The 17489-nt window shown below is 41.3% G+C and overlaps 1 protein-coding gene across 1 annotated transcript; it reads right to left on the bottom strand.

The window, feature by feature from the left end:
* Positions 1 to 210: 210 nt before the first annotated feature.
* kcnmb3 (potassium calcium-activated channel subfamily M regulatory beta subunit 3) lies at positions 211 to 13883 on the bottom strand. Its single transcript, XM_051698246.1, has 4 exons — positions 13799 to 13883; positions 6432 to 6644; positions 1991 to 2165; positions 211 to 795 (listed from the first exon to the last, which is right to left on the bottom strand). Exons 1-4 carry the CDS (start codon positions 13831 to 13833, stop codon positions 424 to 426), a joined length of 795 nt encoding a protein of 264 aa, XP_051554206.1. The 5' UTR covers positions 13834 to 13883; the 3' UTR covers positions 211 to 423.
* Between the last annotated feature and the right edge of the window lie 3606 nt (positions 13884 to 17489).

Genomic DNA, 17489 nt, shown 5'->3' on the forward strand with positions numbered 1-17489 from the left:
GAATATGTGACAAATGTGATGGAATATTCAATAATAATAATAAAAAAATAAAAAAATTTTTTTTTAAAAAAAAGAGCAGGACTTCCCACTGAGAAATGGACTATATTGTGAAAAGTGATATCTGTCATATATATATATATATATATATATATTTATTTATTTATTTATTAAGAGCACGTCGCTACTTCTACAGAAAATAATGTTAAAGTAACTAGATTACTGCATAACAAGTAACTTTTTCAAATGGTTCTTTGCTGATTTTGAGAATAATGAACAATACAACAAATTAAAAAATCACAACATATATAAAACTATGGCAGCAATGGTTAATAAACCATGGCAGCAATGGTTAAGGCATTGGATAAAGTCATTATTACTAAAAACTAGCCCATTAAAGTAAGGGAACATGTAGGCTATCATTTTCTAGCTAACTGTCTCAGTGAGACCTCCAGGCTTGCATCTTATGAGTTGGTATATCCCCCCCTCCGTCAGTTTACTCTGCTTGCCTAGTAACTCCTCTCTGCTGATCTCATTACAAAGGAAAGCCAGATGTTGGTTAAACTTCACCAGCCCCACCAGCATAATTCCACAAAAAAACATGAGGCTGGGCCACAGCAGGTAATACAAGGCCATCTGCACTGAGTATTTCCTCTTCAAAAGGGCATCATCTGGGTATTTAGCACTTAGATAGCATTTCATGCTTTCCCCTCGCATACGGAGCAAAGCATCTCGGATGTCAGTGGCTTCAACCTCTAGTTCCGTCTTGTTCCATTGGCTTTTGGGAGTGTAGAAGCACTAAGGGAAAGATGATGACAGGGATGTAAAGTTAGCACATTTTATAGGCTTCTAATTGAAATCTGCAAAACAGTCTTTTATTGTACCGTTAAAGAAATTATTCACAAAAATGAAAATCCTGTAATCGTTTACGCAACCTTATGGCAGAACTGATGTAAATGACACCAAACGCCCTTTGGTTCTCAATTGTCTTGTAAATGATCATGTGTGGATGTGCTAATGAGATATGGCAAAAGTGCAAGATCTTTTTGTCACAAAAAAGTTGTCAAATGGCTTCAGAAAACTCTTAATATAGCACTAATATGGACATATACACTACCGGTCAAAAGTTTTGAAACACTTATTATTTATTATAATTTTGTTTTTCTTCACATTTTAGAATAATAGTAAAGTCATCAAAACTATGGAATAACATAAATGGAACTATGGGAATTATGTTGTGACTAAACAAAATCCAAAATAAATCAAAGCTGTGTTATATTTTAGCATCTTCAAAGTAGTCACCCTTAGCCTAGAATTTGCAGACATGTACTCTTGACATTTTCTCAACCAACTTCTTGAGGTATCAGCCTGGGATGCATTTTAAACAGTATTGAAGGAGTTCCCATCTATACCTGGCACTTATTGGCTGCTTTTCTTAATTATTCGGTCCAACGTTTTGTTTTTGTTTTTTTTTTAATTAAATTTTAGTTTTATAATGAAATAAATTAACATGGTGGCACAATGATATTTTTGTCTACAAAACTAATTTCAAACATTTAAGCATACGCCTTCAGATCAAAAGATTTTTAAGATCATGAGAAACATTTCAGTCAAGTGTTTCAAAACTTGTGACCGGTAGTGTAGATATATTTACTTTTATGGTTTCTATTAAGGGGCTCTTTTGTCCTTTTTGGAGCTTGACAACCTCTAGTCACTGTATAAATTTTGCTGTATGGAAAAGGACAGTGTGAAAGTTCTTCCGAATTTCTCCTTTTGTGTTCCAGGGATGAACGAAAGTTAAACGGGTTTTAATGACATGAAGTGGAGTAAATGATGGCAGGATTTTCACTTTTGGGGTAATTATTCTTTTAGCAACCTTCAATTTTAATACGTAGCTTGTTACTGAGCATCAGATACCGTGACTTAATACTTTGTAGAAAGATCAGTCATCATAAATCAGCTCAGAACAATGCAATAATAATAGCAGATATACCTTTGGGTTTGATTTCACCACCGCTTCATCATAGTGAAGTTGAAGTTCTTTTTCAGAGGACATGTTGTTCACCAACACATGCAGACATGAATAGTTAGTAGTGATGCAACAGCAGTCCAGTGTTTCATTTAGAAAATAAGCGTCAATCAGTGAGCAGTTAGAATCTTCCCAATCACTGTTGTGGAAATAAAGCACTTATTATACAAATATATCTGACCACAGAATATAGTGCTCCTTAAGTGAACAGCACAAGAGACTCGACTAATGCTCACAGCTGATTCTAAAGTTAGCGTGTAGCTGAGCTAACATGTCAATACTCTAAAAACCACAAAAATCACACCCAAATATTAATTAAAACAAACAGATTGACTATTTACTCTGGCTACAGCATGGCTTTTTGCATTCCAATAGTCTGGTGGAAACAAAAAAATTAAAGACAAACTTTAGCATTAACCTCTAATACTCTGCAGGATTTTTGGGCTGCCGCCTGAAAATTTTCACACTCAAATTTAAAAGCTCCCTATTCACACATGCAGTGGACTAATTTCATAAAATGGTCTCATTTTACAGATAACCCCCTATATTTTAAGAAATGATTGCAATAATTAATAAATAACATTATATATGTTTACAATTTGATGATAAACATAATTTGTTTTTTTGAAAAAAGCCTGCCATTTCAGTTCTGTGTCCACTGTTTTCAAGCAAAAAGCCTTATTTTATTCCACTGGATGGCAGCAAGTACTACAAAAAAGAATGTTTCCTCTATCACCTTCCATCACATTATACTGATCTCAAATCAGTGGTGGAAAGAGTACAGATTTTGTTTTACTTAAGTAAAAGTACGGCTACTGAAGAAATAATTCACTTGAGTACAAGTAGAAGTACTGAGAAATATTATGATTCAAGTTAGAGTAAATAAGTAGTTTGACGAAAAACTACTCAGGTAATTACGTTACAAGTTACTTTATGAAAATTATATTATATATATACACTGGCGGCCAAAAGTTTGGAATAATGTACAGATTTTGCTCTTATGGAGAGAAATTGGTACTTTTATTCACCAAAGTGGCATTCAACTGATCAAAATGTATAGTCAGGACATTAATAAAGTCTTCTCTTTACTGTTGTACATGAAACTGGTGTTGAGTGGGTTGAATTCAATGAAGCTCTCAGCTGAGGACATGTGAGGCATCAATTTCTCAAACTAGAGACTCTGATGTACTTATCCTCTTGTTTAGTAGTATCTGGGCCTTCCACATCTCTTTCTGTCCTTGTTAGAGCCAGTTGTCCTTTGTCTTTGAAGACTGTAGTGTACACCTTTGTAAGAAATCTTCAGTTTTTTGGCAATTTCAAGCATTGTATAACCTTCATTCCTCAAAACAATGATTGACTGATGAGTTTCTAGAGAAAGCTGTTTTTAATTTGTTTTATTTTTTTGTTGCCATTTTTGGCCTAATATTGATCTTAAGACATGCCAGTCTATTGCATACTGTGGCAACTCAAAAACAAACACAAAGACAATGTTAAGCTTCATTTAACGAACCAAATAGCTTTCAACTGTGTTTGATATAATGGTGATTTTCTAGTACCAAATTAGCAATTTAGCATGATTAAGGATAAGATGTTGGAGTGATGGCTGCTGGAAATGGGGCCTGTCTAGGTTTGATCAAAAATGACTTTTTTCAAATAGTGATGGTGCTGTTTTTTATATTAGTAATGCCCTGACTATACATTGTGATCAGTTGAAATCCACTTTGGTGAATTAAAGTACAAATTTCCTTCCGAAACAGCAAAATCTGTACATTATTCCAAATTTTTGTTCACCAGTGTAGTTAGAATCTTCCCAATCACTGTTGTGGAAATACAGCCATTATTATATGACCGCAGAATGCCTCGATTGACTGATCACAAGTATTATGGAGAGCTGTGTCACAAATATGTTTCGTTTTTGATCTTTAATTCTACATGGCCTATATGGGCACTTATTCAAACAGAAAGAATCCGAAATGGAAATGGAATGACTTCAAGCGCTAAAGTAATATTATTTATTTATAGTTAAAAAAAGTTGAAAAATTTGAAAAATGTATTCAAGTACTGTAACAAGAGTAGTTGTAATTCATTACTTTCTACCTCTGTCTGAAATGTAGGTGGTGCTCTAAAGCATTTTAGTCCTCACCCACAGACAACAAGTCTTCTTTTGAAGTGCTGAGAGCTTCCACACTGTTTTGTTGACTATCTTGGCTTCTGAGTTGTCTAAAAGCCCAATATAGGTGTCATTGGAAAGCAGAGAATCCCAGATTGACAAAGATGTGTAACATTTCATCGTCTATAGATGGCAACCTATTTTTCTTCTTTTTTTTTTTCTCCCAATTTGGAATGCCCAATTCCCAATGTGCTTTTAAGTCCTTGTGGTCGCGTAGTGATTCGCCTCAGTCCGGATGGTGGAGGACGAATCTCAGTTGCCTCCGTGTCTGAGACCGTCAACCCGCGCATCTTATCACGTGGCTTGTTGAGCGCGTTGCCATGGAGACATAGCACGTGTGGAGGCTTCACGCCATCCACCGCGGCAACCACGCTCAACTCACCACGCACCCCACCGAGAACTAATCACATTATAGTGACCATGAGGAGTTTACCCCATGTGACTCTACCCTCCCTAGCAACCGGTCCAATTTGGTTGCTTAGAAGACCTGGCTGGAGCTCAAACTAGGGAGCTAGTGAACTCCAGGGGTGGTAGCCAGCGTATTTTACCACTGAGCTACCCAGGCCCCCAGCAACCTATTTTTCTGATGATTTGTTTTTCATTCTTTTTCTACCGGACTTCATATTTTGTTCAAATTTTTTTTTTACACAACATTGGTTTATTCATCCAACAAGCTAACAAACAAGTAAACAAGTAATTTCTTTAACTCATTTTAAAGCTAACAACCCAAGGTAAGATTTGATATGAAGTTTGACGCTATTTGGGGTTTAAATTTCTACAATGTATCCTCTAGGTGGGGCCAGTTTGTGTCACAAATTTTTTCAGGCCTTATTTTATTATTTTATGTAAATAAATTCAAAAGGTTCTCTGAAAAGGTCAGATTCTAAGCTTTCAAATGATACCACATATGCCTAATTTATTCATGCAGAGACTTCAGAGTTTTAATTGTTAAAACGGCTTGCCATATAATGCCTCCTTGAGGTTAAAAGTTTTGTTGCAAATCAAATCAATCAAAATCAAATCAAATCAAATCACTTTATTGTCACACAGCCATATACACAAGTGCAATGGTGTGTGAAATTCTTGGGTGCAGTTCCGATCAACATAGCAGTCGTGACAGTGATCGCAGTCGTGACAGTGATGGCGTGCAATGGTGTATAGTGTGTAAAGACGGTGTGGATGTGTATTTTTTGTGCAGACGGACCCGGCTTCGATTCTGCCTTTTATCCCACTTCTCGCTATCCTGTTTGCTGTCTCCTGTCTCCACTCTTAACATTTCCTTTAAACTACTTACAATAATAAATTAAAACTTATTTTAAAGTTGATCGTCTTGCAGTGATTTTGTCACTGTGACGGTCGGGGAGTTGAGATAAAGATTTGATTCGGGTAAAATTAACCATGGTTTTACTATAATAAATTGTAGTAACCATGTTTTTTGGCAGAAGCCATAGTTTTAATGCAATTAACCATGGTGTTACTACAGTAATATGGTGTTAATATAGTTAATATTTAATTTTGTGGTTACTATGATTTACTACAAAATACCATGGTGATACTATGGTTACTGTAGTAAAACCATGGTAAATGTTGGAAGGTAAGGTTAGGTTTAGGGGTAAGGGTTGGTGTTGGTGTAGGGTATCTGTGGGACTCTAAATAAACACAATAAACAGTGGCAGTGATGCTCCTCTGCTGTATGTTAGTATTAAATTAGAAGTGCAAATGTTGTATTATCTGCCACTATTTGCACAGGGGTGCAAGCACCTATAACAGTATTTGCACTTAGTGCAAAGAAGATGCTTTTTGTTGCTATTTACACTTAGTGCAAATAGACTTTGCCTAAAATATATATATATATATATATATATATATATATATTTTTTTTTGTTATATTGAATAATTTCCTTCCAGTACATCTTAGCATTGAATACAATTACTGTATATTTCATATATACAGTGCAATCAGTATTTCCACTGGATTTGTCCACCATCTTGCATGGACATTTTCCACTCAATTCAATGGGATTGCCTTATCCTGCCACATGCAATTTAAAACTTTATAGGGAGCCATGCTATCTAGGCATGCTGTAGGTTTTGAGACACAACCTTAGATTTCATAGTGATGATTTCATCAAGATAGAGATGATACTAGCAGTTGATATTTTAATTGCTCATCGCACATGCAAATCGACCATTTCTAATAAGCTTTCAGGATGACCAGTTTGACCTGAAACAAACCTTTGCAGACATGGTTTCACCACTGCGATTCCCACCAGAAAATACATAAGGATGGAAAAGGTCATCATGGTCAAACCCAGTAGAATGGCTCTGTCTTCTCCTACACTAGACTCAGGGGCCTGAGCTCGGGCTTTTTCATTGCACTTCATCTCCCTCTCTTTCCTCCAGTTTCCTCCAGTCTCCTGCAGCTGAGCTTGCTGGTGTGAGACATCCCTGAAAAACACAGATCAGTGTTAAGTTACTTAATGCAGTTTTACTATAATATACACAGGGCCTTAATGATGAAATTGCAAACAGCAAATAATTGATATCAGATCACTGCTACATATCAATGAGATAATTATGAATGAAGGGCTAGCTGGAAGACAGCGCAAACTTGACCACATACTTTTTCAGCAGCCTTGGTTCCAAAAGTATTTTCCAATTAATTTTCTCCATCGGGATTTCAAAAAATTCTTTAATAAAGACTTCTAAGCCTTGAACCAAACCAATGAGCTCCAAAAAGAATCACAACATTACACATTTTGATCTGATTTGGGGGGAAAATGATAACTATATATATATATATATATATATATATATATATATATATATATATATATATATATAAAATTAAAAAAAAAGAAAAAATAATTATGGGTTGTGTAGTTCTTCAGTGTATTTCCTAAAATGAATTTCACATCATACTTTACAAGACCTTTACAGAATATTGAAGTTTTAAACCTTAAGTTAAACATTATTGCTAAAAATCATAAAAATCCATTTCTATATAGAGAAAATTAAAGTTTTTTTCTTTTGGTTTGTTTTATTTTTTTGCTATTGGACTCACGAAACGAAAGTGTCTCCCATTTCTAAAAACCTCTGATATTTGAAAAAAGTGGAATTTCCATGCCACTCCCCTGGACATATGGGTATAAAAGGAGCCAGCTTGCAACCACTCATTCAGGTTTGTGCTGAGGAGCCGAGACAGAGTCCTGGCCATTGCAGCGGGTAGTTCAGTGTTGTGGCAAGAGGGACACAACATCTCGTTCCCTCCATCAGGGAACGGAGGTTACAACAATAACCAAGATGTTACCTATCTGTCACTCACTCGATGTTGTGTTGATGTAGTGACACTAGGGGTCCCTATACAAAATGCCACAACCAGCTGAACTGTGTTACGTGGACTGGCGGTGCAGGTGCAGGTGCAGGCAGGCCACTGCGTGCCTAGCAGCAAGTGCACTCGGCCCCCATGTAACCTTCCCAACACCCCACGAATGTCGCAAGGTCCCTTGTACCCAAAAAGGGGGGGACAGGATGTACTTACAATGGGAACAGGCCGCGCCAGCCGCTTCAACCTTTTCTCTTCTTTTTCTCCCACAAAAAATGAAAAATCATTCAGCTGAGGCCAGATATATTTGCGTCAGGGAAGGTGTTCTTTTTTCCCAAGAGGAAAAGATACCGTGGAGACCACATCCTGCCCGAAGGGGAGGTTAACATGTGGAGAGTACGTCACATGGACTTACCAACCGGTAGTACACATGTGGAAAGAAGCCCCTGCAGTAGGTCCTACCTGGAGGGGAGGAGCTCTACAAATGCGGCGACTGGGGGCAGAGGAGGCTCTGCCCGAGGGAAGACATGGGTTTGCCATCAGGGAAACCGTACTGTGGAAAATACATCACATGGGGTTACCACAGGCAACCAACACATGTGGAGCACCTACCCCAGACAGGGCATACTAACGCAAGTACTGGGCCTGGCATCAAATTTCTCCACCGATTTCGCCTGCCGCAGGGCTGAGGAGGAAAGACAACAAGGGTTCACCGTTCTCGGGAATGCACATGGGGGAAAAAGCGCATGTTTTCCCCTCGGGGAGGGGAAAGGCGCTGTGTGCAAGCGGTACACCCGGCCAGCTGCCTGCAAACTTACCTGTTTGTACCTGCCAACACACGGGACGAACTGGCTCAACCTGGAAATTACAAAATCTCGCAAAGGTATTGGGTGTCACCCAGCCCGCTACTCTACAGATATCTGCTAGAGAGGCACCGTTCGCCAAGGGCTAGGAGGATGCCACACTCCTAGTGGAGTGTGCTCGTACTCCAAGGGGGGATGGCACGCCCTGGGCCTGATATGCCAAGGCGATGGCATCCACGATCCAGTGGGCCATCCTCTGTTTGGAGACAGCTTTCCCCTTCCGCTGTCCCCCAAAACAGACAAAGAGCTGCTCAGAGCATCTAAAGCTCTCTGTGCGGTCCAAGTAGATATAAAAAGCACGTACCGGACACAGCAACGCCAAGGCTGGGTCTGCCTCCTCCCGGGGCAGCACTTGCAGGCTCACCACCTGGTCCCTAAAAGGGGTAGTGGGAACCTTGGGCACATAGCCCAGTCAGGGTCTCAAGATCACGTGAGAGTATGCCGGACCAAACTCCAGGCACGTATCACCGACAGAGAATGCCTGCAGGTCCCCAACCCTCTTGATGGAAGTGAGCACTGCCAAGAGGGCCGTCTTCAGGGAGAGGGCCTTTAGCTTGACTGACTCCAGAGGCTCAAACGGGGCTCTCCCCAGGCCCAGCAGGACCACGGAGAGATCACATGAGGGCACGAGGCGCGGCCTAGGAAGATTCAACCTTCTAGCACCTCTAAGGAACCTGATGATCAGGTTGTGCTTCCCCAAGAATTTACTGTCCACTGCATCATGGTGTGCCACTATAGCGGCCACGTACACCTTCAGGGGACAGCCACCCCTCCAACCTCTCCATCAGGAAGGAAAGCACTGACCTGACTGTGCAACTCTGGGGGTCTTCACCTCGGGAAGAACACCAATTCGCGAACAGATGCCACTTCAAGGCATATAGCTTCCCCGTAGAGGGATCCCTGGCCTGAGTGATAGTGTCTACCTAAGACGCGAGGCAACAGGGACAGACCGAAGGGGAGGACCTTGTACTGATATGCCCGGCCCTCGAAAGCAAACCAAAGAAATGGTCTGTGTCGAGGCAAAATCGAGACATGGAAGTATGCGTCCTTCAGGTCTACCGCCGTGAACCAATCTTGATGTCAGATGCATGACAGAATGCGCTTCTGCGTCAGCATCCTGAATGGGAGTTTGTGCAGGGCCCGATTCAGTGCTCGCAGGTCCAAGATTGGCTGCAACCCACCGCCTTTCTTTGGTACGATGAAGTAGGGGCTGTAGAACCCCTTCATCTTGGCTGGAGGGACAGGCTCTATTGCGTCCTTCTGTAGAAGGACTGTGATTTCTGCACGCAGGACAGCGGCATCCTCGTCTCCTACCGAGATGAAACGGACGCCATTGAACCTGGGCAGGCGCCTGGTGAACTGAATCTCGTAGCCGTGTCGGATCGTCCTGGCCAGCCAATGCGACGGGTTGGAGAGCCCTAGCCATGCCTCCAACCTCCGAGCGAGGGGTACCGAGGGGATAATCGGTGGGGCCTCACGGTGGGGCGGAGCAGGAACTGCCACATCGAGGAGCCTCGCATCCCTAGCCCGTGGCTGTGCTGAAAGAAACACTAAAGCACTTTCCTCCCTCCGCATGCCCACCATTGGACCGGTCAGTGACGGGGAGGAGGCTGAGCATCCTCGTGGTTCATCACAACTGCCTGAGCATGGGTGTGTGTCGCATCTGGGTGCGCGAAGGCGGGGAAACTGCATTCATAGCACCCCGGTCGTGAATGTTCGATGTACGGTGGTTGTGGCTGTAAACAAAGAGTGTGTGACCCAGGGAGTGAGGTAACCGCTCTTTTTTAGAAAGTGTGGGAAATCAACACAAAAGGGAACAAAGTATTCTCCTCCCGGCCCTCCACCGGGGGATGGAGTGGTCTGTGCACCACATCCAGACTTACAGCGGGTCTCCTCGCCCCTGGGTCGCCCATCTCAGGGGCGCTTCAAAGCCTTCCTGGGGTTCTTGGTGCCAGATCGTGGGACAGGGGGTGTCAGCTTCCTGCGGGGGGCTCTACGCCAGGGCCAAGCAGTTGGCTCAGGCTGTGGCGGAGCCAATATTGCTGCTGCAGGAGGATGCCCTCGGTGATGAGCAGACAGGGTGCGAGATCTTGAACCACGCTGGGGCAGGATGTGCTGGATAGCCTCCATCTGCTTCTTGACAGTCGAGAACTGCTGGGCAAAGTCCTCAGTGTCGCCGAACAGGCCAGCCTGGGAGATGGGGGCATCAAGGAAATGAAACATGTTGCTGTTCTTCCTCTCAACCAGGTTAAGCCACAGGTGGTGCTCCTGGACCACCCTGGTGGACATCGCCTGCCCGAGAGCCCACGCCATGACCTTCGTTGCCCGTAGGGCAAGGTCGGTCACCGAGCATAGCGATTCCGCCAGGTGGCGGCGTTTTGCGGGCACAAGTGCACCGCAGCTGCCTGATCCACCTGAGGAATCTCCATGTACCCTCTGGCCGCCCCACCATCAAGGGTAGCGAGAGCGGAGGAACTCTTAGGCCGGGTCCAGGCAGTGAAAGGTGCCTGCCACGACTTTGTGAGTTACCAAGGAACCAGTCATCAAGCCACGAGGGCTCAGGGCAGGGTGGAGGGTTCCACTCGAGCCCGACACTCGGCAGCAGCCTGGGCAAGCATGGCCGCCAGCTCCGCGTTGGCCACAGACTGGGCGACTGCACCCGAAGGAGGGAACCCAGCCAAGTCCTCCAAGTCCAACCGTACCAGCCTGCTCTCTGATGCTGCGATCGAGAGCTCATCCTGCTCTTGAGCCCTGAAAGAGACATTAAACTCGCCCTGGTGCGAGCTGCCTGTCTCATCCCAGAACTCGACTGGGGCAAACGAGCATACTGGGGAATGGGAGGTCCGTGGGGATTCACCCGGCGGAACCGCTCCCACTGGGGTCCCCAAATCGTCCCCAGTGCTAACCGCCGTGGCCTTGTGCATATAAGCACTATGAAAGAAAGAAAGCCACGATCGCAATGTTGCCATGGCTGCGCTCTCGCAGTGAGAACATAAGCCACCCACAAACGCTGTCTCAGCGTGACTACGGGGGCGGCGCGCGTCGGCTGAGTGACAGATAGGGAACTGGTTGACAATTTTTTTTTATACTACAGCACTGTAAAAAAAACAAACAAAAAAAAAACACACATGCACAAATTAAGACTAAATTAATCTGAATTCATTAGGTAACAAAAGCCATTTTCAAAGGTCAGATCAAGTAGAAGAACCTTAAAATAACTACTGCATGTAACCACATTTACAGTGTACTACAATAAAACCACATTTCTGACAGAATATTTTCATACGTAAAAGTTTTCACATTTGAGTCGTTGTACTGCGATTGTTGTATTTACAGTAGATACCCTCAATTCAAAACTCAAAATACAGCTTATTACAGTTATCTCTTAAAAGTTTCTGCAGAACTAGACAAATTGCTTTAATAAAACAGAAGACTGAGGCAGTGAACTAATATCCATACATACCGCATATGTCGTCGTCGAGCGCCCTGCAGGGTGATGTTAACAGGAACACTGAAAGACCCCCGAGGGGACTGATTCAGCAGCATTCCTAGCTCACTAAATAACCCTTAACTGGGTTACAGCACTAAATTAACATATCACTAACAGGCCTGCTTTGACAAGGTCAACACACTAAATGTCCAGACGCAGAACCACCCTGATACACAGCCAACAGGCATGTAGTGCACCACTGAGTGCACTTAAGGGATTGTTTTGTTCTCACCAAGATGAGATGATGCACAATATCTTACCCTTGCCTGAGCAGGGATGCCACATAGAGTTTCTATAGGAACCTCTACAACCAGGCACGACTATAATTATGTCCAAAGGGACTGTAAGCACACCTGATCATTATTCATTCTTACATAAAGACTGGATAGGCAAAAACTGTATATGTTCATTATTATGTTACAACAGCATGTTCGTTTCCATCCATTTGAACTGTCACAATCATTTCTGGCATTTCTACTCTATTTCACTAGTTTTCAACTTGAATTCTTTCATTCATTTAATCACAAATAAATTCAGAGTGGTTGGCTTAAGTAATTTGAACTTAACACTGTGTGTTGTAATTCTGAAGGTTGGAGTTTCTAACAATAATTCTAACAAAGATTTGTTTGCTGCTTTTATATATGCTGTTGTCTGGCTCCTCTTCAGAATTCTGATGAAGCAAGCCAACTCTCTAGTCAGTTTTCAGTTTTTGTAATGCAATGTGTTTGTTCATTCAACTGGATTACATAAAAATAAACAACAAAGCAAAACAAGTGAAAAAAATAATAATAAAAAAATAAAAGCAAATAAGATAAACAACTTTCTGAGTAACACTACAACAATGAACAATTCAAATCAATCATCTCAACAAAGTGGAGCTCACATTATGAATAAAACCACTTTGATTTTTGTTTTTTAGACTTGAATGTGATTCAGTTATAGTTTGTGAAATGCTATACTTTGTGTTGTCAGCATTAAAATGTAAAACACTGGTTCAAATAAGAAAATACCATGAAAGTTTTTTATTATCATGGTGATTCTAAATAAATAAATGAATACACTTTACAATATGGCTCTATTTGCTAACAGAGGTATCATTAACTACCTATAAACTATTTTTTATTAAAACATTTATTAATCTTGGTTAATGTTAACTTATGAAAATACATTTGTTCATTGTTAGTTCATGTTAGTTCATAATGCATTAACTATTGTTAATGAATGCAAATGTAACTTTTAAAATGTATAAGTAGTATGGCTGTCAACTGATTAAACATTTTAATCGAATTAATCCCATGAGATGCCGATTAATTAATCAAATTAATTGCAGTGAATTGTACATATAAATATTTGCTGAGAAAGGTTCTCAAATAACAATAATGTAATATATAAGAATTAAATACTTACAAATATTTGTATTTAAATAATTAAGCAATAAGGCATGAGAGGCCTTGCTATATTTTGAATATAGTCAAGGCTGAAGGGCGTTGTTAGGCACAACGCAAAGTGGATCAACCCCTTCAGCCGTGACTATATTCACAATATGGCACAGCCTTGAGTGCCTTATTGCTTTTACAAAACGGTCACCACATAATAAAAATAAATATATAAGGTGTAAATAAATAAATAAGTAAATAAATAACTAAATAAGCTATTTCACAACTATAGACAATGAAGACTGTTGTGTGCATTTTAAGATTAGTGTCTGTGGATAATTTTAATTCCATCTGTTGACCACTGAACATATAGTACCAAAAAACAAAACATAACAATAAAGTTCTAAAAATCACTTTTCTCCGAAGTGTTCAAATCCCTTGAAAATAGAGACTAATGATCTATAAATCAATCTTAGCCTGCAGAAGCCCAATATTTTACTTCAAAGTAACACATTCTGAAATGTTATTAATTTCAAATGAGATCTTACCTCAAAAGATGTGTTCTTCTGTACAACATAGACATATTAGCTTTATAAAAGGGTTGCGGTTATGAAACTGGACTCTGACCAAACTGATTCAATAAATGACAAAATGACAAAACTCACAAAACTTTTAGCTTTATGAGCAACAACAGTGTTTAAATAATTAATAAGGTTTTTATCCAAAATAACATTAACTATTAATGAATGATTTACTGTATACATAAAAATTACAGTAGTAACAGCACTGTGCACCTGGTCAGCTCTGGGTTACATGCTTTGTGTGGATCCTGCTGTGTAAACTCAGTTGCTTAAATTAGATATTTTCAAGATGATTACCTAGGAAACAAACCATTTTATTTCAAGGTTTATTCATGAACTCCATTATAAATTTGAATTTTAAAGTTGGACATTTGGTGGTAGAATAAAATTAAATGAAATGGAGCTATGCATAACAAATTGACTTTATGAACAGCTTCTCTACTGCCTGACAGGGGGAAACTATTTTTATACGAGTAGTGCTTGCCCATGCTATACTTGCTGACATGATGCTCCCTAAGCTAAGTGGTTGTCAGGTGTTCCGAGTGGTGGTAAGCACATTGTGTTAGGTATCCAAAGACTCAAGAGCAGAGAGTGATGAAAGACACAGCCTTTGTCAAAACATCAATACAGGAAATTGTTTTAATAAATTACATCGGTGATCTGAGCTGCCAACATGTCCATAGAATGTCTGGCTGCTGCTAGTTGTTCCTCATGTCACCCCATGCAAAGTGCCCTGAAGCTCTGCTGCTGACTTCAATGAAGATTCCTCTGCTGAGTCCACACTAGCTAGATTGTACTGTCAGGTATCTGAAGACTCAAGAGCAGAGAGTGATAAAAAATACAGTCTTTATCGTCAAAACAGCAATACAGGTGTAATAGCCCTGGACCAACTGAAAACCACCTGCAAATCGTGGTACTTTGACGGCACTCCAGAGAGATCCACTGCTTTCTCCTTCAACACAGAAAGAGAAGAGACAGGAGAGGAAGCAGACCCAAGACAATTTGACAAACAAAAAGAGTTCCACTCTCTAACAGAATTATATGCCCAATCAATGTGAGGGTTGTGTTTGGCATAGTGGTTGCCAGATATCATTAAACTCACCAAGGCAGAAGTCTTGGACACCTCGGTGAGCGGCTGGCCATTAAGTGCGCTGTCTGTCAGAGGCACAGGGAGATCTTGCATGGAGATATTCCACTTGACCACCAGCTCTGCTCTGAAGAAATTGCCTTCAGCCCCAGAATCGATCAAGACGGAATGCCGATGGGAGACGCCTCCCCACCGCAGGATGGCAGGAAGGAGAGTATGAATACCGGGGGAGTCGGTGAGAGGTGTCGTGCTCACCAGTATTCCCCTAACTACTGGCGAATGTTGGCTTTTACCAGGCAGTCCTTGGAAAAATGTCTCACTCTCCCACAATATAGGCCACTGGTGATGTGGCGCTGTCTCTCCTCAGCTGTGAGGTGGGTTCTACCCACCAGCATTTTCTCGGGATCAGACAGAGTGTTAGGTAACACAGAAGGCTCTGTAGGGAAAGATGCTCTTCATGAAGGATGAGTCCAGTGATGACGACGATGAAGAGACAGTCGATGGACCACTCTGACACTCCAAATCATTGAAGCGGGTGGGCAAGTCATAAGCAAACATCTCATACTTCCTCCACTAGCCCATGCCAAAACATGTCAACCTGGGCTATCACATTACAGTCGGTGGCCGCCGCCAGAGTGTGAAACTTGATGGAAAATTCTGCCACAGACCGCTCTCCTTAGCATAGGGAAGCTAGTTGGAGTGCAGCCTCCTTCCCATTCACCGATCGGTCGAAAACTTGAGCATCTCCTCTGAAAAGTCATTAAAAGAAGTGCAGAATGGAACTTTCACCTCCCACACCGTGGTTGCCCACTGACGGGCATGGCCATCCATCAAGGCTCTCAGAGGCAAAGGTGATGGGCTGAAGAGAAAACACCACAAAACATTGGGTCAGGAATGAACGACAGGTTGTAGGCTCACCCATTTAGCAGGGAGAAGGATTAACTTGAGGTTCAGGCATAGATGCGGGAGGAGCGGTGGCAGCAGCGGTAGTAACGGTGGACAGAACCATGTCCTGATTGATCCGGAGACCATGGAGCTGACTGGTGATGTCGGTGATCTGAGCAGCCAACATGTCCACAGAATGTCTGGCCGCTGCTAGTTGTTCCATGTGTCACCCCAGCAAAGTGCCTTGAAGCTCTGCTGCTGACTTCAATGAAGATTCTTCTGCTGAGTCCACACTAGCTAGATTGTACTGTCAGGTATCTGAAGACTCAAGAGCAGAGAGTGATGAGAAATACAGTCTTTATCGTCAAAACAGCAATACAGGAAAACGATTTAATAAAAGAAAATTCAGAATCAGAGCATATCAGACAATCGGCAGTGGAGCAAGAAATCCAGCAGGCAGAGCATAGTCCCAAATCGAGTGATGTCCATGAACCAGAGAAGTAGTAAGGTCAGGCAAACGATCCAGCGGGAGAGGTCAGAAACACAACATCGAGTAAACAGGCAGGATCTGAACCAGAGAGAACACAAACTGACAAAAAGAAGATCGACAGAGATTAAAGGCTGACTGCACAAGGCAAACGGCACAATACAATCTGGCACAGGACAGCAAACAAAGGGAGATTAAATAGGGAAAGGAATCAAGAGTGTAAAGGAGAGACAGGTGCAGCTGATAACGAGTGACCACGTGATAAAGCCGGAGTGAATCAGCGAAGAGGGCACGGTCGCCATGAAAACAAAACAAACATATGAAGAGAAGGACAACACAAAGACAGGCAAGATAACAGTAGGTGGATCACTCAGCAAACCTGACACATTGCTAGGCAGTTGCTAGGTTGTCCTGGGTCATTGCTAGGGCATTGCACATGAATTTGATGTGGTTAAATCTGCCAGTGACAAAGAAATGGTCACAATACTAAACAAAACATAATATTGGCTTGTACATTTATTAAAGCCAATATTTGTCATTAGCATACATAAGGCTTAACAGATCAGTAGTTCATGTAAACTCAGATGTAAATATATTAAGATTTATTACTCAAATTGTTATGTCTTATATTTAAAAGTCCCATATATTAACCTACTGCGGTGGTACCATGGTACAGTGATGGAATGTCATGGTAAAACAATGGTACTTTGATTTACTGTATACCATGGTACTGATGGGTAATGAATATGAATTTGATATTATAGTAATTACAATTTTCATGTATTACGGCATTTACATTATATTTACCTCATTATATAATCTAGTAATGTTTTTCAATGTCTAATTAATGAAAGTTAATTTGAAGTGTTAACCCATAAATGCTTTGCATAAATATATGCATATTATTATAAGTTATTTATTCAGAATTCTATAAAAGATCCAATAAAGTCAAGATGCAGCTTTTAGGGAATAGAATTACCATCCACTTCACCTGAACATGATAAATAATGGATACCAGCCCACAGGTAATACTAGATCTCTGAGGTTAGTGCTCTGTATGAAGACAGCCGAAACTGTCCAGCTCTGTTTATAGTAAAAGATCCATTAATGAAGATGTAGGCTAGATTATGAGTAATTAATGAAAATTTTTCAGTTCCTGAGGGTAAATGATCATATTTAGTGGAAAGGGATCCAATGAA

Source organism: Myxocyprinus asiaticus, chromosome 5 (genome assembly GCF_019703515.2).
Source record: "Myxocyprinus asiaticus isolate MX2 ecotype Aquarium Trade chromosome 5, UBuf_Myxa_2, whole genome shotgun sequence".
NCBI lineage: Eukaryota > Metazoa > Chordata > Actinopteri > Cypriniformes > Catostomidae > Myxocyprinus > Myxocyprinus asiaticus.